This window comes from Rhinolophus hipposideros, assembly GCF_964194185.1.
Source record: "Rhinolophus hipposideros genome assembly, chromosome: 7".
NCBI classification, from domain to species: Eukaryota; Metazoa; Chordata; class Mammalia; order Chiroptera; family Rhinolophidae; genus Rhinolophus; species Rhinolophus hipposideros.
The window spans coordinates 78,425,545-78,450,728 of NC_138053.1; the positions used below are offsets into that span (position 1 = coordinate 78,425,545).

Below are 25,184 nucleotides of genomic sequence, written 5' to 3' on the forward strand. Positions count from 1 at the left end.
CCTACTTACACATGAACTTTCTGGACTGTTGCCCACAACCAAAACAGAAGCATCAAATACTTCTCCTTTATGGGCTATTCACCTCTCCCAGAACTTTCTCTGATGCACCTTTTCCCTCCCCCTTTATCTATAGCTAATGTAAATCCTTTCCAAGCAACTTACATCTTTCTTCCCTGGCAACCCCAGGACGGTGGACATGTTTGTCTTCTCCATCCTGCCCTGCTGCTGGTAGTTTATAATTTATGCCCCAGGACCTTTTCCTGGCTAGCATATGGCTCAATACGCCCCGTCTTTCAGGAAAACTTTCAATCTTGAACGTTTTTGTTTAACAAACATAATGGAGAAAGAGAGGGAAAATGGGTTAAGTGTGTGGATGATGTAAAGTAGAATGTTTTAAGAGCCACAGAAGGCAAAGGGCTAGGGATCCACAGGAGAGAGAAACAACACCCAGCTCACAGCATGAGGCAGCTGTGGAAAAAGGTAGTATTTGATGGCGAGAGACAAGTTCATGCTTTATTATGTTGGGAGTGTTATTTTTAAAAATATCTTTTTGTTCTTTTCTGATTATAAAAAATACTGTAGAAAATTTATGAAATACATAAAAGCATTTAGTATAAAAAGTCATTATTCCACACATAATAATAGTATTTTGAAGTATTTATTTCATCTTTTCCTGCATATCTTTATGACTTTTATTTTTAAAAACATGGTAACAAAACAAATCACTTGATATTACACTTTATATATTTTTGTATCTTGCTATGGTTTGCCTTAACATATTAAGAGCATTCTCAAATGCTAAGCAGAATTATTTGAAAATATAATTTTAATGGCTGCATATTTAACCTTTTCCATTTGGGGAGGTCTTTTTGCTGTTTTTATTTTTTTTCTATTATAAATAATTTGGTCTCTACCCTTGGCACAAATCTCCTAAAATGCTTTTAAATAGGAGTGCTAGAAGAGTCTTCCAACATTAGTCTTTAACTTCAGTTCCTAAAACCCTTGTGATTTCCCTAAGCAGTAAGAACAGTAGGAGCACCTTTTGTTCTAACATAGGGTCTTCAACCCCGGTTTCTGACACTGAGTTTCTAAATCCTTGGGATTTCCTGGGTGATAGTACCTTTTGTTTTAATGAGGTGACTCTTGGTTGGCCCTCAGATACATGCTGATTACCAGAAAGATCAAACTATAATAAGCTTGGAATTTTCAGTCCCACCTCTCCAATCTCCAGAGGGGAGAGGGTCTGGAAATGGAATTAATGTTTGACCATGGCTACATCATGAAGGCTTAATAAAAATCCCACAAGTATGGGGTTTAGAGAGCTTCTGGGTTGGTGAACACATCTGTGCTGGGAGGATGTCACACCTCAACTCTACCAGGACAAAAGCTCTTGTGCTTGGAACTCACCTGGACTTCACCCTATGTATTTCTTTGTCTGGTTGTTCATCTTACTCCTTTATCGTATCTTTTATTATGTAATAAACTGGTAAACATATGTAATTGTTCCCCTGAGCTGGTCTAGCAAATAATTGACTCCAAGTAGCAGGTCATGGAAACGTATAATTCATTGCCAAATCACACGGAAGTTGTGGGTAACCTGGGGATCCATTACTTGCTAATGGCACCTGAAGTGAGGGGCAGTCTTGTGAGACTGAGTCCTTAATCGGTGGGGCCTATGCTACCTCCAGGTAGTGTCAGAACTGAATCGTATTGTAGGAAACCCAACTGGCCTCACAGAGGATTGCTTCGTGTGGGGGAATAAAGAACCTATACACCTGAAGGCAGAAGTGATGTGAGCGTGGTCATAGTGTGAAAATAAAAGAAAAACATAGAAGAAAGTGAGGTTTTCTTACTCACCCTCCCACATGCAAAATACATTCACCCCTTGAAAGTCCCCAGAGGTCTCCTCCCATTATAGTATTTTCTCAAAGTCCAGAATCTCATCATCTGTATCAGATCCAGAGGAGGGTCAGGAGTTCTGAATGCAGTTCTTTAGTTGAGCATCTTGGGCACAGTTCCTCTTGATGTGTTCACCTGTGAAATGAAAAAGACAAGGTATTACCTTACCGCCCACCCACCTAATTCAGTGGTAGGACAGGGAAAGGATAACGAGTATAGACATTCCTATTCAAAAAGAAGGAAATGGGAGCACTGCTCCATGGCAATTCTAAAATCAAGTTGATATTACAAGTTCCTTGACTAGCTTTAAAGGCCTGTACATACTTCATTATGTATCTCAGAGAAATGATATTTAAAAAAATTATAACCACCATAACATTTCACAAAAAGAAAATAATAATTCCTTACTATCAGCTAATATCTAGTCAGTGTTCTAAAATATCCCAGTCTCCTAAGTACTTGTATATTTCAACAAACATAATGAGAATCATGTTTAAATTATGATTCAAAACAAGATTTATACATCACATTTGATTGATACATCTAAGCCTTGAAATCTGCAGTGATTTCTCATGTAATTAATTCATTATCATTTGCTTTCCAACATTGTGAATGTTGCTGATTTTATCTGTTGGTGTTATATGGCATCTTCCTGTATCCCTTATATCATTTTCCTCTGTTCCTTGCATTTACCATAAACAGACAATTTCTTGATTAGATTTAGGCTTAATCTTTTTGCTGGAAAACTTCATGGGTAGTATTATCTATTGCATCACACCAGAAGGTCTATAATATCTTACCATCTCTTTATGATACTAAAATTTATCAGTGGATTCAGGGTATCTCAGCCAGATCCACATATGATAAAATTCCTCCATTGGCTTTTTGCCTAATGTTTTTACTAGCTGTTGATGATTATAACTTCAATCCATCATTTTACTGGCAATTGCAAATTTGTGATATTTTGAAAGAAAGACATTCTTTCATTAGCTATTTTGTTATCCCGAAATACTGTTTACATGAGAGCTAAGATAAATGCTTGATTCTTTTCACTTTTATTTACCAATTTTTAGAATAATGAGTTGGTGCCCTAGCAACCTCCAGAGGTGATTAATAAGGTATTTTAAAAAGGGTTATTATTAACTCATGATTTTTCATTTATTTGATATGTTTCAATCCACCGTAGTAATTCTAATTTAATAGTCCCATCTTACTTGTCAGTGGGAATCCCTTAGAGTTAATACCTCTATCCTTTGGACTCAGACTCAGCCTGGTGTAAATATCTCACTGCAGAGCAGAGTTGAGTGGAAACTGTGCAGAACTGTATCTTAACCAGACTTTCATGCTGTGACCTTGAATATGACTCCAGCTGCGCAAGTCCTCCCAACTGCCGAATTCAGCTTTATCAGGCAATTATGTGAGCTACCTGATATCCTTCCAATAAATTCTTTTGTATTTAAGTCAAGATCTCAATGGAAGGAGTAGAAATGGGGAGACCAATTAACATAAAATGGATATGCAAAAGCAAGTTCAGAAAAGTAAATGCAATATAGCATCAGTTATAGAAATAAAATCCACAAAATAATACTATATTTTGTTTAGTGAAAAAATAGGGTATAAATAGTATAGCTATAGCATTGACAGATGTAATGCACTGTGGACCAATATATCAAAATCGTGGGAGTGCTGTGTCTTGAGTTGGGGGGTGAGAGGGAGCAAAGAAATGTAACTTCGGATGGGAGTTGAAGGAGACTTTAGCTATGGAAGGAGTTAAAAGCAGCTGGTTTATGACCTTTTTACTCATTACAGGGATGTCCTTGGAGTCTAAAGAGAAATGTGGGTGACTCTCCTTTTCAACTGGGCCTTGGGTAAATAGATGAATGATATTTTCTAGGAGGAAGAGAATTGATCTATTGAATGCACTTAACAGGATATGCCTGGCCATAGGATTACTTATGCTAAATAAACCCAGAATCTAGGAAGCATTGTTCCTAGCTAAGTAACTCCCTAGGACATAAAATGAAGTCTGTTAGGTGACCTGAGAACCTCATTAGAAACCTCATCTAATATTGTGCGACAGAGGGTGTATTAGTTTGCTAGGGCTGCCGTAACAAAATACCACAGACTGGGTAGTTTAAACAACAGAAATTTATTTGCTCACAGTTTTAGAAGGTAAAAGTCCAAAGTCAAGGTGTGGGCAGGTTTGGTATTCTGAGGCCTCTCTCTGTGGCTTGGTGGCTGCCTTTTGCTGTATCCGCACGTGGTCATCCCTCAGTCTGTGCTTTCTGTACCCTAATCTTTTCTTATAAGGACATCAGTCGTATTGGATTAGGAACCACCACCATGACCTCATTTGACCTTAATTACCTCTTCATAAGCCCTATCTCCCAATACAGTCACGTTCAGAAGTACCAAGGGTTAGGACTTCAATATATGAATTTTGAAGGGATACAATTCGGCCTGTAACAGAGGGTATAATCTGAAGAGTCATGCGGGATTTTCCAGACCTCTGCTTTGTCTGAGACTTTCCATGACTGGTACCTATGAACTTATTAGTAAAACTTGATGCGGGGTAAGAGCTCTGATTCATATGAATCTGATCCAGGGTGTTAGCTCAAGCTATATCTGTACTGTTTAATTTTTAGAAAAATAGACTGGAAGCAAATGTGGGGACAAAATGGTGTCAATCTGGATGTCTGCTACATCATTTGTAATTTTCTCTTTCTTTTTAAGCTTGTCAAAATAAAAGAGAAAGGGGTAAGGAATCTTATGCCTGAACAAAAGTAGGAACAAGGGATAGAGAGGAACAAGGAGCCGTTAATTAAACAAGGAAGTGGTTAGACTGAGGTGGCTCTCATGCCGTGGCAGCCTGTGTAAGCAAACCAAAACATAAGCCTGTAAATTCCTACAAACTTGAAACCTAAGAATAACCAATCACAAACAGCTAACTATACTTTAAGCTAAAGCTAATCAATAACTTCCTTGCTTTGCTTCCACCTTTTCTCGTAAAAATCTCTTCCCAGCTTCTGGTGGTAGAGAACTCCTAACTACTTCCTGTTTGGGGCTGCCGGATTGGAATAGGTTTTTGCTCAAATAAACTCTTAAAGTCTTTACTATGGCACAGTACGTTTTTTAACAGTGGATATTCAGAGAGGAAGGAGGAAGGCAAAGAAAAGGTGGAAGGCAGCCCGTTAGGGAAAGCCACAAGAACCCTGAAATAATTCGAAAAACTGATGGAGACTATCTCAAGCTTGCCTAAAAGATCTTGATTACCGTTGTGCCAAATTTTGCCTACACTGTTATCACCTGCCTCAGCATATATAAGCCCGTATTTATCAAAGGATTAGGGCAGAGAATTCTTTGGCATACATTTCTGGCTCTGTTACAATTCCAGAACAGTCAAAAATTGTCAGGCCACCTACACACAGGCCATTTGGATTAGAAAGAAACTGATGTGTAACAGTAGTAGGGCTTTCGTTTAAAAGGTTAAAAATCATTGCGGTTTTTGCAATGATTTTTAACCGTTTACACCGCAATTACTTTTGCACCAACCTAATGTATCAGCTTCGGGTGTAATAGCTGCAGTAGGTCGGAGGGTTAGTAGGCTTGGGGGTGGGGGTACCACTTTGTGAGGAGTGTAACTGTCTAATCATTATGCTGTTCTGTCTACCTGAAGCTAATTTTTCAAAATCAATGAAAAAAGTAGTAGGGCTATTTGTGATGATTTATTGTACTTTAAACAACAAAAAAAAAAAGGTTATGCATAAACATGAAAAACTCAAAACTGTGGTTATCCGTAGAAATGGCCGGTGACCAATCAGAAACATTTTCCGAGTTCTCTCATTTGGTTCTCAGGACCACCACCCGCCCCGATGTTCTTCTGATCTTACACAGTTAGTTACACACATTCCTCGGTGTAGCTTGAACTTTTTGTTTGAAAGTTATGTAATCCACAAAGTTTGTAACTCATACTCGAGCGCAATCTAGAAGGGATCTCAAGCGGCTTGTGGATGCCATCCTCGGGTGGCTGAGAAGTAGGGGCGGTGAAGGAGACGACCTGCGGCGTACAGAAGAAAACACTTAAGCATCCTTCACAAATATTTACGGGTATGGGAATTTTATTTCTGCAGGGACCGGCAGAGGGAGGGGCTCAAATGGCACAACGGTTGGGATCGCAATGATGAGAGTCAAAGCGTCCTGAGAGGGCGGTGCTAGGCCAGAGAGCTCTCAAAGTCCAGCTCGGAGGCAACTTGGGACTTGGCTCCGGGACCAAAGTCACAGCTGCTCAGCGGATCCCGCGCCGACGAGCCAGGGATGGGGGAGGCGGAGAAACGCGCCACTGCGCAGACTCCGCAGCCCCGCGCAGGCGCACAAGCGAGGGCGGCCGCGCTCGAGCCGTTGCGCCCAGGCCCGGAGGCGCTAGGCGGGCGCTGCTCAGTCCACCTCACGTGGCAACGCGGGCGCCATGGCGCTGCGGGGCGTCTGCGTCGTAGAGCTGGCGGGCCTGGCCCCGGGTCCGTTCTGTGGGATGATCCTGGCGGACTTCGGGGCCCAGGTGGTGCGTGTGGACCGGCCCGGCGCGGGCGGCGACGTGAGCCACCTGTCCCGCGGCAAGCGCTCGCTGGTCGTGGACCTGAAGCGGCCGCGCGGAGTGGCCGTGGTGCGGCGCCTGTGCGCCCGCGCGGACGTGGTGCTGGAGCCCTTCCGCCGCGGTGAGCAGCGGCGCTCCGACGGGCGGGCTCCGGCGGGCCCGGCAGCGGGGAGGGAGCCCAGCGGTGTGAGGCTGCGGGCGCGTCTCTGCCCCGTCGCCACACGGAGGACCCTTCCCGCCCCTGTCTTTCTAGGCCTTTCTGTTGCGACTGCTTCCCACGTTTCTCTTTAATCTCCCACGTACAGGTGCCTCTTAAGTAGTTGAGTCACGCACCCGACGTGACTGCCATGAAAGGCAGAGGTTGTCTCCCCGGAAGAAGGCGCGTGGGTCCACAGCCGTTTGGCCGCACTTCGGGGTGTGCAGGGCTGTCCCCTCCGAAGCCAGCCCCAGACCCAAGGCCAACAACGCTCCTGCCCGCGACGCTGGTGCTTCCAGGTTCTAGCTTCAGCTCGGTTTCATTTGCACCGCGTCCTGGAGCCACCTTACCCGTGGCCATCGGTTTTCACGTTTTGCAAACAGATAATGCCCAGGTGTGGCACTGCGTCCCCCTCCTTGAGAGCCACGGACTGCAGGACGACACGGGTGCTGTCCCCCCAGACGCTGCCACCGTCACGACGCCCAACCCCAGCCCGTCCTTTTCCCTCCTCACACGGCAGCTCCTCCAGTGTTGCTCATCTCAGTCAATGGAACCAGGCCACCCGGTTGAAATTAGAAACAGGTTTCTCACGCATTTCTGTTGCGTTAGAAACCTGTGCCTCCTCGTGACCCCAAATTGCCCTTTCATTCCACCCGCTGTCGGTTATCACCAACCCAGTCCTTCTTCCTCTTTTCGGTGACCTAAGGTTCTTCTTCCCCATCTCTGCTGCGACTTTGTTCACACTGTTGTGACAGCCTTTGGGACGATGGTGGGCCTCGCACCACTCGGCTCCACTCGCACACCGCTGCCAGAGCAATCGCGCCCCAGTGCAAATCCAAAGCTTTGCCTGGGACACAGCACAAAGTCAGTAAATGGTGAACGGATTGAATGTCTGTTGGGGCACCAGGCATGTTTAGATGTGTGGACTCATTTAGCCTCACAGCCAGGTTTGAGGATAATATAATTAAGATCATATCATAATTTACTAATGCCCCAATTGAAGAGGAAGGAGGCTCAACGTGGTTAGATAATTTGTCCAGGATCTTGCAGTGAGGAGGCCAATAGAGCTGTGAATACAGGTACAGCTGCCAGGTGAGGAGATTGTGGCTGATCTTAGGAGGAGCTCTTTTGTGATTAGCCTTAAGATAGCCATAGTCGTAGCCTTAAGAATATGACAGTGGACCTATTATGCAATCTTTATTATTTTTAATCCCAGGAGACTTCAGGTGCCAAGTTACCTGAATTTTGTGCAATAAATACTGTACTTTGTAATTACTTAAGATCTTAGATGTTATTGGATCTAATTTTTCTTTCCACGGATATTTACTGCGCCGTTTTGTGAATGTCTGATGGTAGGCGCTTTAGAGGCCAGCAGGAATCAGGCATGAAGCCTGCCAGAGAGCTTCTGAGCTGATAGGGAAGATGGAATATATACAGCATCGGGTAGAAGGTGGGAGGCACTGATTCCTTTTAGGGCATCGAAAAAAGGCCCTAAAAGGAATAGCAGCTTTCAAAAGTTAAGTTTTGACCAAAGAAAGACCCAGGGTAACTGTTCCAAGAGAACAAACCATTTCTAATCAGTTACTAAGGAGAGGATTTGGGAAACTATAAAGGGACTGACTAAAGGGATGAAATGGTCACTATAGGGATTGAAGAGGCTTGGATATATCTGAAAAGAATGGGGAGTGCTGGAAGGGAATAGCATTCTCGGGCAGAAGCCACATATTTTGAAATGGTGACCACAGAAATGGTGACCTCATCTTTGGGTTTTTCATTACTGGAAACATACTATAAACCCACAATAAATGTTAGGGTTACTTTCAAGAGTGCTATTTTATGTTTGCCACAGAAAAGGGAGTATACTCATCCTCAACTCATGCACTCTTAAAATATATATATGTGTATATATATATATATATGTATATATATATATATACATATATATATATATATATATATATAGTTTTGGGTTTTTTTTTTTCTCAAGGTGTCATGGAAAAACTTCAGCTCGGCCCACAGATTCTGCTGAAAGAGAATCCAAAGCTCATCTATGCCAGGTTGAGTGGATTTGGCCATTCAGGAAGATTCTCTACAGTAGCAGGCCATGACATCAACTATTTGGCTTTGTCAGGTATGTTGAAAACATAATTTCTGTATACTTTATTTTGTTTCCAGTCAAGATCTAGTTACACTAATTAAAAAGAATCTTTAAAGGTGAAGATTTGAATACTTATCAGAATGAATAAGGAGAGTGTTGCTGTTTAAAAAGGTTGGTTTGTCTTGGGACAGTCATTCTCAAACCATTTCCCCCATCGTAACACATTTAAAGGATAATATACTCTCATAGTAATATACGAGGTGTGTTCAAACAATACGGTGAATGTTGAAATAAAAAGAAATGTATTATAGTAAAAGACACATTGCCATTAGTCCCTCTCAAAATACTCCCCCTCACTTCTAACACACTTATCCCATCATTCTTGCCACTTTCTGAAGCAGTTCTGGAAGTCCTCTTTCGTGAGTGTCTTTAGTTGCCCTGTCATGGCTGCCTCGATGTTCTGAATGGATTCAAAATGTTTACCTTTCACAGTCATTTTGACCTTGGGGAAGAGCCAGAAGTTGCATGATGCCAGATCCAGTGAATAAGGTAGATGAGGACACACCGTGATGTTTTTATTTGGCAGAAATCGCCATACCAGAAGTGATGTGTGACACGGAGCCTTTCTGTTGTGATCACAATATACGATAAATGCTGCTGCTGCGTGCCATCCAATGAAAAGGCAGGGATCTTCAATACAGAAAGCGGTGCATCAAACCTTAGTAACAATGTGTGTTGAGTTTCATCTTGTTCGGTGCAGTCAATTAGGTGTGAAGTACGGTTGAGAGAAGGTGTGTTTTGAAAGGTGCTGTAAATCACCCTCCATCATGACAATGTTCCTTATAACATTGCTTCTGGTGATATATGGCAATTTCTGTCAAATAAAAACATCCACTTTATTCACTGGATCTGGCACTGTGCGACTTCTGGCTCTTCCCCAAAGTCAAAATGACTGTGAAAGGTAAACATTGTGAATTGATTCAGGACATCGGGGCAGCCATGGCAGTGCAACTAAAGACACTCACGAAAGAGGACTTCCAGAACTGCTTCAGAAAGTGGCAAGAATGATGGGATAAGTGTCTTCGAAGCAAGGAGTGGGAAATGTTTTGAGGGGGATTAATGACAATGTGTCTTTTACTGTAATACATGTTTAAACACTCAACCATATTTTCTGATCACACCTCGTAGTTTTCACTTATGTCAGCAACTAGAGAGTGGTTATTCCTCTAAGATGTTCACGTATTTATTTAAAAGAGACATTAAATTTACAGGTAGTGTTCCCCAATTTTTTTGTAGGTGTCCTGTCAAAACTTGGCAGAAGTGGTGAGAATCCGTATGCTCCACTGAATCTCCTGGCTGACTTTGGTGGTGGTGGCCTCATGTGTGCACTGGGCATCATGATGGCTCTTTTTGAACGCACACGCTCTGGCAAAGGTCAGGTCATTGATGCAAGCATGGTAAGTAAGTGTTGATTAGGGGAAATTAAAATCCTGCCAGTTGTTCCTAAGTATGATATATGGCTGTCACATCTTTTTCTAAGACAAGAGATCAATGAGATTTGAAGTTTGAATCCAAGTTACCAAGAACATTCTTTTCTTTAAAGCCTCATAGCCTTTATGTGTGTCAGTATATTATATTTTGATCATCTGTTTGTGGAGTCAATTTTCTAAAATTTTTGTGACTCACCTGATTCTTGTGTTTTAATAATTTTCCCCCAGCTAGTTGGTAAGAGCCCCCAGCACCACTACTCGCTTGCATCCGGACAGATCTTTCGAGGGGGAGGGACTTGAGGGTGATAAGACTGGAGACAGAGAGATGGTTACTGGCTATTTGCTGAGATAAGGGCAAGTACTGAAGGAGTTAAAGTAGAATGGGTCTGGTTTTAAGGACTATTTGAGATGTAAAATTGCTGGGATTTGGTGATGCATTGACAGTTAGGGGAGAGGGAGGAATCATGGATGGCGCCCTTATTTCTGGCTTGGATGACCTGGTGGATACTGTCATGGCACCCAGGGGGAGGACTCCTGAAGGAGGGGGCAGTGTGACACAGTGGTCAAGAGCACGGACTCTGGTGGCCGACTTCCTTCATCCCAGCTCTGCCATTTTCTTGCTCTGTGATTTTGGGTAAGTGACATAACCTCTCTGTGCCTCGGTTCTTTGTAAAACGGAGCTAATAATGGTATCTACCACATAGCATTGCTAGACAATTAAATGAGTTCAGTGTTCAGTGTGTAAACAGTGCCTGGCATAGAGAAGGCACTTTGCAAGCGGTTGTTGCTGCTGCTGCTGCTTCTGATGGAAGAAGAAAAAGAATTCGGTTTTGGTCATTTCAGGTATGAAGTGCCTTTCAGATATCCAGATGGAAAACTTGAAGTTAGGGACTAGAAACAGTTTTCAGGTATTTGGGAGACATGTGAGACTGTGATTCGCTGTGGAATGGGACAGAACACCAGCATTTGAGGAGTGAGTGGGCAGAAGAAGAGAAGCAAGTGCCATGGAGAGCTAGTTCAATGGAGGACCAGAGGGAGTGTTGTCATGGAAACAAAGGAAAGGAAAAGTGTCAAGAAAAACGAATGGTTAGGGGTCATATGTTGGTGACCTCAAGAGATTAAAACTGAATGCGTCAACTGGATTTGTCTTTGGTGATGTTTGTGAAAGCCTTCTTCTACCAGACTCCCTCATCTTCAGAGCCTTGGCCTGCGCTTCCTTCTCCTCACAGGCTAATCATTCCCAGCCCTGTATTACTTCTGTGCCTTGTGGTATTGCCCTCAGGGTATGTCTCACATTGTCCTTGGTTTCCATCTCTGAAATGGTTTCAGTTGGAGCCATGTGTCATTGACCTCTTGTCTCCAGTTCTTAGCCCAGTCCCAGCATGCACTAGTGAGACAGGTTAGTTAACATGTTGTTATGCAGACAGGAAAGATCCCTGGTGAAATAAGCAAAAGGCAGCCATATCCTGAAACTCCAGGTTCTAGAATGTCTTCTTCATTCCAGGACAAAAATATGAGAATGCACCGTAAGTAAGTTAATAAATTATCTCATAAATCCCTTTTGGCCAGACAGAGGAGCAGATTTGATAGGAATGGGTTCCTTAATCCCTGTAAGGTAAGCAAACAGGACAAAGCTGATAGATGAATTCCATTAAAAGGTGTCAGCCCCCTTCCCCAAACAGGCAAGGGAAGGTATAAAAGTAAGAACTTTTGCCTCAGTCACTGGGCACCCCCATTCAGGACCCCCTCCCACTCAGGAGCTCTGACCTTTTGCTTTCAATGAACTATCCTCTTAAAAAAAAATACTTATCGCCTCTCCTTGGTCTGCATTTCCATTCTTGGTCTCACAAGACATGATGCCGGCACTCACAAAGAAAATATTCTACATCACTAGTAGCAGCAGCAGTGCCAGCTTCACTTACTACAAAGCCAAGCAAGCACAAGGCTAGGTGCTTTACCTATATCTACCCTCCTGAGCCACACAACTCCCTGAAGAAGGTTTGCTCACTCTCAGTCGGCATTTGAAGACTTTCAGATTTGGAGAGGATAACTGCCTTCTTCTGAAGGGTCAGAAGCACTCCACTCAGGCAGTTTGACGCTGAAGCCCATGCTTTCAGTGCCTGCTCTCTACTGCCCTCTACGGGCACGGCCTCTGCGATCCAAAAGGACTGAACTAAGAACAAACATACGCCTTGTTTTAAAGAGAATTTAAGGCTATGTACTTACTTAGTAATAATTTGAATAATTTACTAATGACATGTAATTGCTTATTTATAGTCAATATCAATAAAAGATAATTGCTGCTTCCATCAGACTGTGTCTCCTCAGAAGTTCATGCTGATTAGGAAGATGGTAAGGTTCTAGTGTATGTGAACGTGTAAGCTTTATTCAGGGTGCATTAGGGTATAGTGAGTGCTGGCTGATTACTCAAGTCCAGATGGATCAGTAAACTATCATATTCATTACCTCCCCTTCTCTGGGAACCCTCATGATACAAATAGGTGGTTACCAGGAGCAGAGAACGTATTCTTTTAAGCCAATAGTTTTTAAATGTCTTTAGCAGCAGAATCCTTGACTCGGGCCTGCTTGTGATCACCTGGAGTTGTCTTCATAGTACTGTTTTCCTGGAAACTGTAGACTTAAGGTAACTGTGGAAGGTAGGGTCCCCTTGCTGTGTTTACCCCTGACCTGGGGGGCTGTGCATTGACACGCAGGCCTTTGGCTTACATGATGAGAACGTAAAAGGTTGAGAAATTGAGGCTTCAGCTTCACTGTGTCATGGGGCTCTCTTCTGTGGCTGCATATCCTGCATGGGTGTGAGGGGGCAACGGAGCCCTGTGCCTGGGGCGCCTGCTGATCAGATGAGGATTGTAACTGCTCTGTCTCTTACCCTGTATCCTCCTATGGCACTAACTAGAGGTGGGATTAGATTAGATTTGTTGCGTCCTGAGTGGGCCAAACTTGACCTGTGATTCTGTTAGCACATTTTTTCCAACAGATTCTTCAATACATTGAGTGTGTAAGAGATTATATATGTATATATATTAATTGTGTATATCGCTGTATATGTGTGTATATGTATATATGTATATGTATGTGTATGTATATGTACATGTGTATATGTATGTATAAATGTGGGGACTCGCTAAGATCTATGTAACTCAGTTTCAAAAAGCACTGCCATAGGCTGTTCATACAAACTCCTCTATTTGGTGATGTCAAATATCAGAGCCATAAATTCAGGTGTACATGAGATTTCAGTTAAAAGGGAAAATTGGGATATATGCAAAATGATATTTTGCGTTTCTTTCACAGCCAATAACTGAGAAATCCCATACTCACAGTTAAAATGGGGCCCCTCTTGGTAACCTCAGAGGCAAGGATGCTTTGATGGCTTTCTGCTTAGGGAACTGGCATCATTAGGACCATCAAACCATAAGGAAAGGGAAGTAGTCTTCTCTAGATTGCCCAGTGCATGCAGCCTTGTGATAAATTCATAACTGAGAATGTGAATCCATTCTGTTACTTTAGGACTCGGTGAGAAGTTGGTATTCCTAAACTAGTTTGTCTGGACTCAGAAAACCCATATATGTGCTGCCCGTATTGTTATGTTATAGGCAGACCTTGGAGGCATTGTGGGTTTGGTTCCTGACCACTGCAATAAAGTGAATATTGCAATAAAGTGAGTCGCAGGAATTTCTCAGTTTTCCAATACATATAAAGGTTATTTTATACATACTTCAGTCTATTAAGTATGCAGTAGCATCATGTCTAAAAAATAATGTACACACTTTTAGTTTTTTATAAAGAAACTTTATTGCTAAAAAATACTAACCAGCATCTGAGCTTATTGGAAAAATGGTACTAATAGACCTGCTCGACTCAGGGTTGCCACAAACCTTTAATTTGTAGGAAACACAATATCTGCAAAGTGAGGTATGCCCGTATTTTCAAACTTTCTAGTGATTATTAAAGTTAAGTTATATTAAACATTTAAATATAGTTTTCTTGGACTTGGATTCAAACTAGAATAAGCTAAATTTAACTGTAGTATGATTTACCTTTAGAATGTGATATGTGTCACATAACTGTGTGTATGTGTTTATAGATATTAAGATCAGGAGATGGATTTTTAAAAATCTTTTTGCCTTATTTTTAAACTTTTTATCCTGCCACTTTTTAACATATACAAAAGTAGGACAAATTTACTGTAAATGAACTTCCATGTACCGTCACCTAACTTCAAAAAATTATCAACATTTTGCCAGTCTTATTTGAAAGGAAGAACAAAAGTAATACCTTCTGTCTTTTTTGAACAGTATTTTCTGAATAGTATAGAAACCCACCTCAACTATAAACCTGCTCTAACTCATTTTCTCAAAATACTTGTTATAAAATTAGATATAATATTCCTATACTCTAAGATCACATTTTGCACAAATATTAAAACAAACCTAAGTAGAAAGTAATCATTCTTTTACAGTTTAATTATCTGGATTTGTACTATATTCTGTTTCTTTAAAGGTAGAAGGAACAGCATACCTAAGTTCTTTTCTGTGGAAAACGCAAAAAACAGGACTGTGGGAACAGCCTCGAGGAGAGAACTTACTAGATGGTGGAGCACCTTTCTACACAACTTACAGGACGGCAGATGGGGAGTTTATGGCTGTTGGAGCACTAGAACCCCAGTTCTATGAGATGCTGATCAAAGGTAAGTAACTTTCATATGCCTCCTTCCACCCTCCTTTTCTGTGGATGTTCTTTAGCCTCTATTTGGGGGCCTTTTGAAATTCATGATATCTTTTATTACATATCCACTTTATAATTAACCTAATTATAGCCATCATAATATTGTGGGGATTTCCCCCATCTTTTAAATTGACAGGTAATTTTACAATTCTATAAAATAGCTCAGGGTTTTAAAAAATAATAATGTCTTTTGTGGGAGTTTAATATTTTTGCTACATGTCATACTCAGTAGGGTTGGCTATTTATCTTGCCCTTGTGTGCTCTTATCTTACCCTTCCCTAGGAGAATAACATATGGTAGTTCTACCAGTTCCTGTTTCTTGGTAGATGTCCCTCATGGCACATCAATGTCAGGGGTCACCAGAACACAGAGGGACGTTGGTGAATGAGATTTAGTTGGAATATGTTACTATCACTAGATGCTTCTGCAGCTTAACTTTCTTGTAGATCTTGTCTTATTGGCATGCTACCACAAGGTAGCAAGAAAATTTGCAGTCCCTTCTTCCATAATTAAATAACTGAACTGAAGTTATTTTCCTGTGAAATGTTTGAACTTAAAGTTCACTTTACAGATAATTTAGTATCTAAGAAGTTTTAGAATATATGCAAGGTATGTGACAAGCTGGTCACGGTACATTTATCTTTTAAGTTTAGAGTTTCACTGTTATGTTTGGTAACTTTTCAGATGCAATGTACTACTCAAAGTTATTTGCATACAGCTGAAATAATTGTTTTTGAAAGCATCAGAAAACATTTTATGATCAACAATGTTAACGTCACCAACTTAAATATAGTTGGAAACACTGTAGAACAGAATGGTTTACCTAAATCACATAGCATGCCTTTCTGTCCAGAAATTAAAACTGAAAATGTAAGGTGTTAATTCAAAATTCTGGGCAGAGCAATGCTATACAAAGGGCTGAATGGTGGGAACAACATTCCTATCATGGTGGTTGCAAGGCTCTGGAAAGCAGCAGGGACATATAGCACAGTGGAGTTTACACCTTATAGAAACCTTGTATGTTTTTGCATTGTCTATAGAGAACTTAAATATAATAATAAAAATGACCAAACTTCAGCCAGCTCTTTATTATCACCATGCACAGTCACTTCTAAATGACAGTAATAAAACATACACACTGAAAAAACATGTGTTGGTTTGAGTTCTAAACAATTGCAGCTACTGTGGAGTTTTAATACCATATGGAGCTTTATTAGCACATCTTTTTAATTTATCCTTTTAGTAAACATTGCATAGAAGTTAGAGAACTTCCAATTGTACAGTCTCATCCAAATGTTTTCTTTTAAGAGTTTTATAGTTTCAGTGCTCACATTTCAGTTGATCCGTTTTGAGTTTTAATTTTTATGTATGAGATGAAGTATGGATCCAAGTTCATTCTTTTGCATATGGCTCTCCAGTTTTCCCAGCACCATTTGTTGAAAAGACTGTTCTTTCCCTGTTAAATGGTCTTGGCATCTTTGTTAAAAATCAATTGACCAGCCATTTTATGGAATAATTTCTCAATCTGTTGAGATTTTGTTTCCCAGCAATTGCCATCAGTTTGGCTCAAATAAACTCTTATAAGCTTCACACACACACACAAAATCAATTGACCATAAATGTAAAGGTTTATTTTTGGACTCTCAATTATGTTTCATTGATCTGTGTGTCTATTCTTATGCCAGTACCACACTGTCTTGATTACTGTAGCTTTGTAGGAAGTTTGAAATCAGGAAGTGTTAGTGTTTCAATTTTGTTCTTTTTCATGATTGTTTCGGCTATTTGGGGTCCCTTCCATTTTCACATGAATTTTAGGATCAGCTTGCCAATTTCCTCAAAAAAGACAGCTGGGATTTTGATAGGGGTTGTGTTGAATCTATACGTGAATCTGGGGAATAGTGCCGTCTTTTAAGCCTTATGATCCATAAATATGGTATGCTTTTCACTTATTTAGGTCTTCTTTACTTTCTTTCAGTGATGCTTCATAGTTTTCAAGACACAAGTCCTGTACTACTTTGGTTAAATTTATTCTGAACTATTTTACTCTTTTTGATACTATTGCAAATGGTAACCGTTTGGGATTGTTCACATAGAGATACATGATGTATAGTGACTTTTGTGTATCGGTCTTGTTTCCTCCGACCTTATTGGGCTCGTTTATTAGTTCTAGGTGTGGCTCTCTTTGAGTTTATCTTGCTTTAGTTCCTTGAGCTTTTTGGATGTATAATTAATGTTTCTCCGTCAAATTTGGGAATTTTTAAAACTTATTTCTTCAAGGGTTTTTCTTCCCTTTTTCTCTCTTCTTGGTATTTCTCACAGTGTCCCACAGTCTCTGAGGCTCTGTTCATTTTCCTTTATTTCTTTTTCTTTCTATTCCTCACACTGGATAAACTCAGCTTTCCTCTCTTCAAGTTTACTAATTCTTTCTCCTATCAGTTCATGTCTGCTGTTGAGCCCGTAATGAAATTTTTTATTTGTTAGTGTACTTTTCAACTTCAGAATTTCTATTTGGTTCCTTTTTTCAGTAATTTCTATCTCTTTATTGATATTATGTATTTGATGATACACTGTTCTGTCCTTTAATTCTTTAGATATGGTTTCCTTCAGTGCTTTGGACATATTTAAATAGTTGATTTTAAACCCTTTTTCTAGTAAATCCAACATCTGGTTTCCTCAAGGACAGTTTCTATTGATTTTATCCCCCTGTGTACGGACCATACTTTCCTTCTTTTTTGCATGCTGTGCAATTTTTTTGTTGAAACTGAATATTTTAAATAATGTAATTTGGCAACTGTGGGTATCAGGACTCCCCTTCCCTTTCCCTTTTCCCTGTCCTGTATTTGTTGTTGCTGCTGTTTATTTAATGACTTCCTTGGACTAAATCTGTATTTTTTTGGCATGTGCAGCTACTGAAATCTGCTCAGTTAGCTAGGTAGTCAGCTAATGATTGGACAGAGATGTCCTTAAATGCCTTGAGTCAATAAATCACCCATCTTTCTCTGAGGTCCTCTGTGCTTTCACCTCTTGCTTGTGCAGAGCCTCAAGGTCAGCCAGAGGTGAAAGAGTAGAACCTTCTCATATCTCTCCTGAGCATGCTTGCTGCCCTGGGCATGTGCATGGATTCTAAATTCTTGGGAACATGTTGGAGCTTTTCAAAGTCCCCTGTGGACATCCTATTTTCTACTTCTTTTTTTTTTTTTTTTAAGTTTTTTGGGTTTTTTTTAAGTTTTTTGGACTAACTTCATGTTAGTCCCACCTCAGATAATTGTGATATTGAACAGTTGACACTGACTTTGTTTTTTTTTAAACAATGTCCTGGGAATATACGGCAGTGTGAGCTCTGAGTCAGATCAGATGAAGCCCTGAGAATGGAGCTTTTCAGGGAACTCCCAGACAGGCCAAATAGTGACAGTTCTCTGAGGATGGGATTTTTGGTAGCTCTAACCTCATCTTTCCCCTCTAGTGGCTGTTACCATGCTGATTTTCACAGCCGGATAGTTGAAAGTCTGTTGGTTTTCAGGGATACCACAGAGCCGGAGTGAGAGGAGTGAAATTAGCACGAGTTATTACACCAAAAAGCTCATCGTTCTTACTGAGATTCAGTCTTTTCTTTTTCTTTTTTTTTTTTTTTTTAATAAACGCTCTTTGGACTATGGCAAGCTTTTATTTAATTTCCGGAGTTATGAAGAAGTTGATCCTTTGTCATGTTGATTTTTGTCATGTTCTTGTTGCTTTTATGTAGGAGCAGATTTTCAAAGTTTCTTGTTCTACCATTTCAGAAGTTAAATTCCCCTCCTTGGTGTATCTTGTTGCCATTTTAAAGCATGTTTGGAATGATCGTGTCTAAGATGCACTCTCTACTTCAATGAATGAGACTTTACTGGAACATTTTTCTAGTAGAGTCATTGCTCTAGCCCCTCAACTTCTGATCACCTTCCCCTGCATGTTCTCTTTCTGAGCCTAAACTCTATAATCCCTTGCTATTTTTACAGCCTTTTGTGTGCTGTCCTTAACCTCTTCTCTCCCTTCTAAGTTCCCTAAGGATCCTTAGTTGACAGATGGATTGTGCTTAATCAAATTTAGCATGTTCAGTCAGCTTTTGTTTAATCTACATAGTCCATACCAAAATGCCTCAGCGTTTTCGTTCTTTCACAATATTTATTTGCAAATCACGTATATATACTTCCTTCATAGGCCCAACTGGACAAACCCCCACATCTATAATAATTTTTTGAGGTAGTATTAATTATATATATAATTTATTTCATCTTATATTTTGAGATCTCTGAGACCATACCTTAATTTATCTCTTCAGTATATGAACATAAACACACAAATATAAACACATAAACCACCATGCTTCATCCCTGCTGCTTTCTGGGGTAAAGAAACCTGAAAACACTGAGCATTTTATGACATTTTGAAGTAGAAAGACTCTTGTAGTATAATCAGATAAGCAGTAGAGAATTTTTTAAAGTTATTTTAAAATTTCAAAATATATTAAAAGAAAACCAGAAAGTAACCAATGTTGACAAGGATGTGGAAAAATGGAAACTGGTATGTTACTGGTGGGAATGTGAAATTATGCAGCCCCTGTGGAAAATGGCATGGTGGTTCCTGAAAAAAGTGAAACGTAGAATTACCATGATACAGGAATTTCACTTCTGGGTATATATGCGAAAGAACTGAAAGCAAGGTCTCGATCAGATATTTACACACCCATGTTCGTTAGTACTGTTTACAGTGACTAAAAGGTGTAAGCAACCCAGGTGTCTATCAAGAGGTGAATGGATAAACAAAATGTGGTACATACGTACAATGAAATAGTATTTAGCCTTAAAAAGGAAAAGGATTCTGACATATGGATGAACCTTGGAGACATTATGCTAAGTAAAACAAACCAGTCACAAAAGGACAAATATTGTATGATTCCACTTATATGAGATACCTAGAGTAGTCAGATTAATAGAAACAGAAAGTAGAATGGTGGTTGCCAGGGACGGGAGAGGGGGAATGGGGAGTTAGTCTTTAAAGGATGCAGAGTTTCTGTTTGGGAAGATGAAATGCTCTGGAGGTGGGTGGTGGTGATTTATGTTGTTCTAGAACAATATAAATGTTCTTAATGCTACAGTGCTGAACACTTAAAAATAGCTAAAATGGTAAATTTTATGTATGTATATATTGCCATAATTTAAAAACTTTTAAAAAATATTTAAAAAATATATATATATTTTTAGGGAAAAAAATTAAGCAATATGGAATTTGTAAAGTAAGAAGTAAAAATTTTTTCTTGTACTTCCACTAGGGGAAAGTTTGGGATATGGCCTTTCAGAACTTTTTCTGTGCACATACAAACACAAATGTCTTCTTTTTTTTACAATTTATAATTTACATATAATAATACAATTATATAAATTTATAATTAATAGCTATTTCTTTTTATTCAGCAATATCACAAAGTCATCCTTTCTTCTCAGTATAAAAATCTTTACCCTCACCCTTTTTTATAGCAGCCATATGATATTCTGTAGTATACTGGTTCTAAAATTGATTAACCATCTTTATTAAAGTTCATTTACATTTTTACAGTTTTTCATTAAACATATAATGTTTATTACTTATTAATAGACATTAATCTTTGCACATATGTCATTGCATACTTAACAACATGAATTTTTTACTGCTTAATATGTGCCTAATACTCTGTTATAGAGTAGTTATGATTATGTTATGATGTGTACTTAAAACAATAAGTATTTTGGGTAATTGTGACTGTGTACATGTATGTGGAAGGTAGTTTTTTGAAATCCAAGCATACTTTTTCAAGTTTCTAATGGTGTCTGAGTCCCCAGTCCAGGCCCAAAGAGTCTGTTTGCCTTACAATACCAGAAATTTAATATTGGTTGTGCTATGAAAACTAGCCACAATCTGTATTTGTATTTCTATGGAGGAATGGGTTCAGAGTTCCATGTAAGAATGTCAAGAGCATAGGAAACAGACCCCCCAAATCACTGGTAGTTAATCCTATAGGCTCGATCAGAATCTTGGGCACATGGGACATTGTGCGCTGAGAAAAGATAATAGCACAGAGGAAGAGCTGGGGTGCCAGAGCAGGGGCAGAACCTGGGTGTTTTTTTTTCCTCTTATTTTTCCAGTAGATAAACTATGACCTGTGTAATCTCAAGTATAATGTTTGTTACAGAACACATTGGTTCAAATTTTACTTAATGTTATGCTTGTGATCACATTCTGATAAAAAACATTCTGATAAAAAAAACTGTTTAAAAACATGCAAAGATGTTTTCAGTAGTCAACTACTTCTAGGGCAATCAGGAAAGAGAAACCAAAGTGAGACATCCTTAGAAACATTTCTTTGTAGGTTACAGTGATAAACCCAATATTATGTCTCCATAGTTTTCCTGGTATTTGAATGGGACAAGTGGCTACAGAGAAAAATTTACTAATATATTTCTTAGGTATCTTTTCACAACTATCCAGAACTATGTGTGTTCTTTTTCTTTCCTTATATCCTTCCATACGCAAAAAAGAGCCTACAGTATTCATGTCTTCTTACCTCTGTAGGGACTTTTGCATCTTTAGAGCAGCTTACAGTTAGTCATTGTTCTTCAACATGGTAGAGAAAGAAAGGATGGTAAAAACGAAAATTTGATTAACTTGACTAAATTTACACAAAATATTACACATAAGAAGGGTCTTTTATTATTATTCCACTCTTAACCATCCACAATTTAAAACCCTCTTCCATGAGGGATTAAGTGACATTTACACCAAACCCTAGTAAAGTGGCCCTTTGGATATGACCTAATCAGCACTGGAGTTGGGTGTTCTGCAGGAGTAGGTGCCTGTTAGTCAATAAGGCAACACAGGTCAGGTCATGGGCCAGAGAAGCCATTCTTCCTGTTAACTCCACAGCTTGATGCTTTCATCCTTTCTGCACTGTGTGTTGATGGGCCCTCCGAGGCCCTTCACACTTGAGAGAAAAGTCTGTGCCCCACTAGTGACTGGCTGATAACTTGCTGCCCTGTTTGCTATAGGAACAATTTGCAATGAGTCTTTGATTATTTTACAAATCTTTTGTTCCTAATTCACAGCAGTGTTTTAGGAGGGCAATATCACTGCCCTCCTAGAGTTCTTTCATTTCATCAAAATACAGAGAAATGACTATTATTTATAAAATTGCAATCTTAAATTTAATCATGTATGTTTAGGCTTATTCCTAAAAAACTGAGATAGACAGGTGTAATTTTATCTTTTGTATGGTTTGGGAGTATTATATACAATAGGGGGTTGTTTTAATTCAGTATGACAGATAATAACATCATGAGGGAATTTCGTTTTGAAAACGTACTCAGAGGGAAAAAATCGATTTCTGGAAACTAGACCATTAAAAGCAGACTACTTTCGGTGAAGTGTAAATATTAAAATCTTGGCATGGAAAGTCTGTTTTGAGTCCTGCTACCCCCGCTACCTCTGCCGTGTCCAGCCTTTGGCTCCAACTGCAAGCTGAGTTTGAATTTCTTCTCTAGCTTCATTTGAGAAGCCTTTATAGAACATCCTATTTGGAACAGTAAGCTTAAAACTCATTTTCATTGATTATAATCATTCCAGCAAAAGCAGAATAATTTAAGAAATTGTGTTTTTCTCTCAGGACTTGGGCTAAAGTCTGATGAACTTCCCAATCAGATGAGCATGAGTGATTGGCCACAAATGAAGAAGAAATTTGCAGATATATTTGCGAAGAAGACAAAGGCAGAGTGGTGTCAGATCTTTGATGGCACAGATGCATGTGTGACTCCGGTTCTGACTTTTGAAGAGGTTGCCCATCATGGTCATAACAAAGAACGGGGCTCATTTATTACTGATGGGGAGCAGGGTGTGAGTCCGCGCCCTGCTCCTCTGCTCTCGAAAACCCCAGCTATTCCTTCCAGAAGGGATCCACTTGTAGGAGAACACACTGAAGAGGTACTTAAAGAATTTGGGGTCAGCCAGGAAGAGATTGATCAGCTTATTTCAGATAAAATTATTGAAAGTAATAAGTTGAAAGCTAATCTCTAAGTTCAGGCACCTCAGTTTGTTAGTGTAGGCAGAAGAGGGCTGTGGGAAGAGGGAGGAAGAAGGGAAGGAGAAGTGCACGGAGACAAAAGGACATGAGATCATCCTTAAGAAAAAGTGCAAGTAGCTACCGGACCAGCCAGAACTAGATTTTGGTGGCCCAAGAACAGATCCAGGATGCCATCTTGCCCCACAAGGTGAACTTTAGCTCATTATAATATAATAGATCTTAGTATTATTAGCGTTGTGGTTTAGCAAAATCTCCACCCCCTGTACCGCCATGACAGTTCTGACTGAAGCCAAATAAGAACAAAAATCCCTCCTCCGGATGGGAAGGAGTGATCTGTGAGGCACCACTTAGAACACTTGTCATGCCACCCCTAAAACTTGAATATTTCGCGTCCACATTTTAGAAGTAATAAATTCCGAAGCCTCTTTGTTCTTCCGTGCAGTTGCCCTTCTCCAGGCCTGCCCACTCTCCATTCTTGAGAGTGTCCTGTCCTAGTTTAATAAATTCACTGCTTGCTTGGCTCATTCGGTGTGTCCTTGAATTCTTTCCTGCGGCAACACCAAGAACCCGTTTTCTGGCAACAAGCTCAAGTGAATTCGAATATTGCGTTTATAGTATAGATTAATACATACAAATGTATGCATGGAAACGTGAAAGAACAGTATCACAGTGCTCGTGGTCCAACTGTTCTAATCAAGAAATAACCCTGATTACACAATGATGGAATTCTGAAAATGGTTAACATGGCTTTGATTTAGTAATGTTTTTAGTTTATATTAAAATGTGACAGTTTTTCTGCCTTCCAATTTACTCGATAGATTATATTTGTTGATATTAAGACACTGAAATATTTATAATGTACTTTAAAAGAATTAATAGAATGCTTTTTATTAAATAAAGCTCCCTCCCCACCCCCTGCTAAAGTTTACCTGTGCTTTGAGGTCTGAAAAGTTTTCAAGAAAGTTCTTTAAGTAGCATTTTGTGACTCATTGACATGTTTTTGGTTCTACTGTTTACCAAAATGAATGTTCTTAGATAGAAAAATCTGATCCTTTTAACTTGATGGGGAAATCATCAGCCAATGTCTCTGAATTGAAATATCACAAAATGTTCTCGAGGTGCCCTCCCTCCTTCCCTCCCTTCCTCCATCTAGATCGCTCTACTCAGAACTTGCCTTCTTGGGGAGCTGTTAGCATCACACAAATATGTCTCTTTCTCAGTAAATTGTACTGTCATCCATTTGATAGTCCTAGTGGACTCTTTTTCTCCTCTTACCAGTCTCAGGTTTCCATTCCCATCACGTCGCTGCCCCCAGTAGACTCACAGCTTACCATTCATTTAGGCCACTGCCCAAATGTCACCTTACCGACAGTCCTTTCCTGACCCCTGTCTAAAATAGCAGCCACCTCATCCCTCACTGTCCCCACGCCAGTTTTAGTTTTTCTTCATACCACATATCATCACTGACATTATACTAACCCCAGTCTTCACGCCCTCTTAACCAACACATGCCAGAGTGGAAGCTTTATAAAGGGCATTGTAAGTTTTATTCACTGCTAAATCCGCAGTTCCTATAATAGTGCCTGGCCCACAGTGGACACTTTGTGAATATTTATTAAAGGGATGAATCTCAACAGTGACGTGCTGTCACTTTCACCTTCATAAGCTCCTGCCTCCATCCCTCTGCCCATCTCATTCATTCAGGCCCCTATTACCTCCTCCCGGGACTGCTGCTCAGCTTCCCTCCCTGACTTTGACTTCTAGTGTCATTGCCTTTGTTTTTCTTCTGTCATGTTTTTGACACCAAACTGGTCTTTTCAGTCCTGGAAAATTCTTCAGTGATCCTCTTTTCCCCTATGGAATAAAATATTAACTCATTTGTGTAGCACATCAACCCTCTATAATAAGATTTGTACCTAGCTGTCCCATCCCATCCCTACCTGTCTGCTCCCCAGCATCTGCCCGAAGTTTCTAAATATGTCAAGGTCTCTCGTTTCCATTCTTTCCCACATACTGCAACTTTTTCCAGTACTAACAATACTACTAACTAACTCCTTTTGCTCCAGCATATTAATCTA

The 25,184-nt window shown here is 40.0% G+C and overlaps 1 protein-coding gene across 2 annotated transcripts; it reads left to right on the forward strand.

Moving 5' to 3' along the window:
* Window positions 1–6,259: 6,259 nt before the first annotated feature.
* On the forward strand, window positions 6,260–23,630 carry AMACR (alpha-methylacyl-CoA racemase). Of its 2 annotated transcripts, none has more exons than XM_081053824.1 (5): window positions 6,260–6,611; window positions 8,674–8,817; window positions 10,081–10,241; window positions 14,799–14,985; window positions 22,693–23,630. In XM_081053824.1, exons 1-5 carry the CDS (start codon window positions 6,365–6,367, stop codon window positions 23,097–23,099), a joined length of 1,146 nt encoding a protein of 381 aa, XP_080909950.1. In that variant the 5' UTR covers window positions 6,260–6,364; the 3' UTR covers window positions 23,100–23,630. The 2 variants fall into 2 exon arrangements, with proteins under 2 accessions (XP_080909950.1, XP_080909951.1); XM_081053825.1 differs by having other exon boundaries at window positions 6,270–6,611; window positions 10,081–10,218; window positions 14,803–14,985.
* Window positions 23,631–25,184: the final 1,554 nt, after the last annotated feature.

Bases quoted from the DNA above. Each gene is read 5' to 3' on its own strand.
- AMACR (XM_081053824.1), top strand. From the start codon at position 6,365: ATGGCGCTGCGGGGCGTCTGCGTCGTAGAGCTGGCGGGCCTGGCCCCG. The intron at 6,612-8,673 runs GTGAGCAGCGGC...TTTTTTCTCAAG, and splicing joins GCTGGAGCCCTTCCGCCGCG to GTGTCATGGAAAAACTTCAG. The intron at 10,242-14,798 runs GTAAGTAAGTGT...GTTTCTTTAAAG, and splicing joins AGGTCATTGATGCAAGCATG to GTAGAAGGAACAGCATACCT.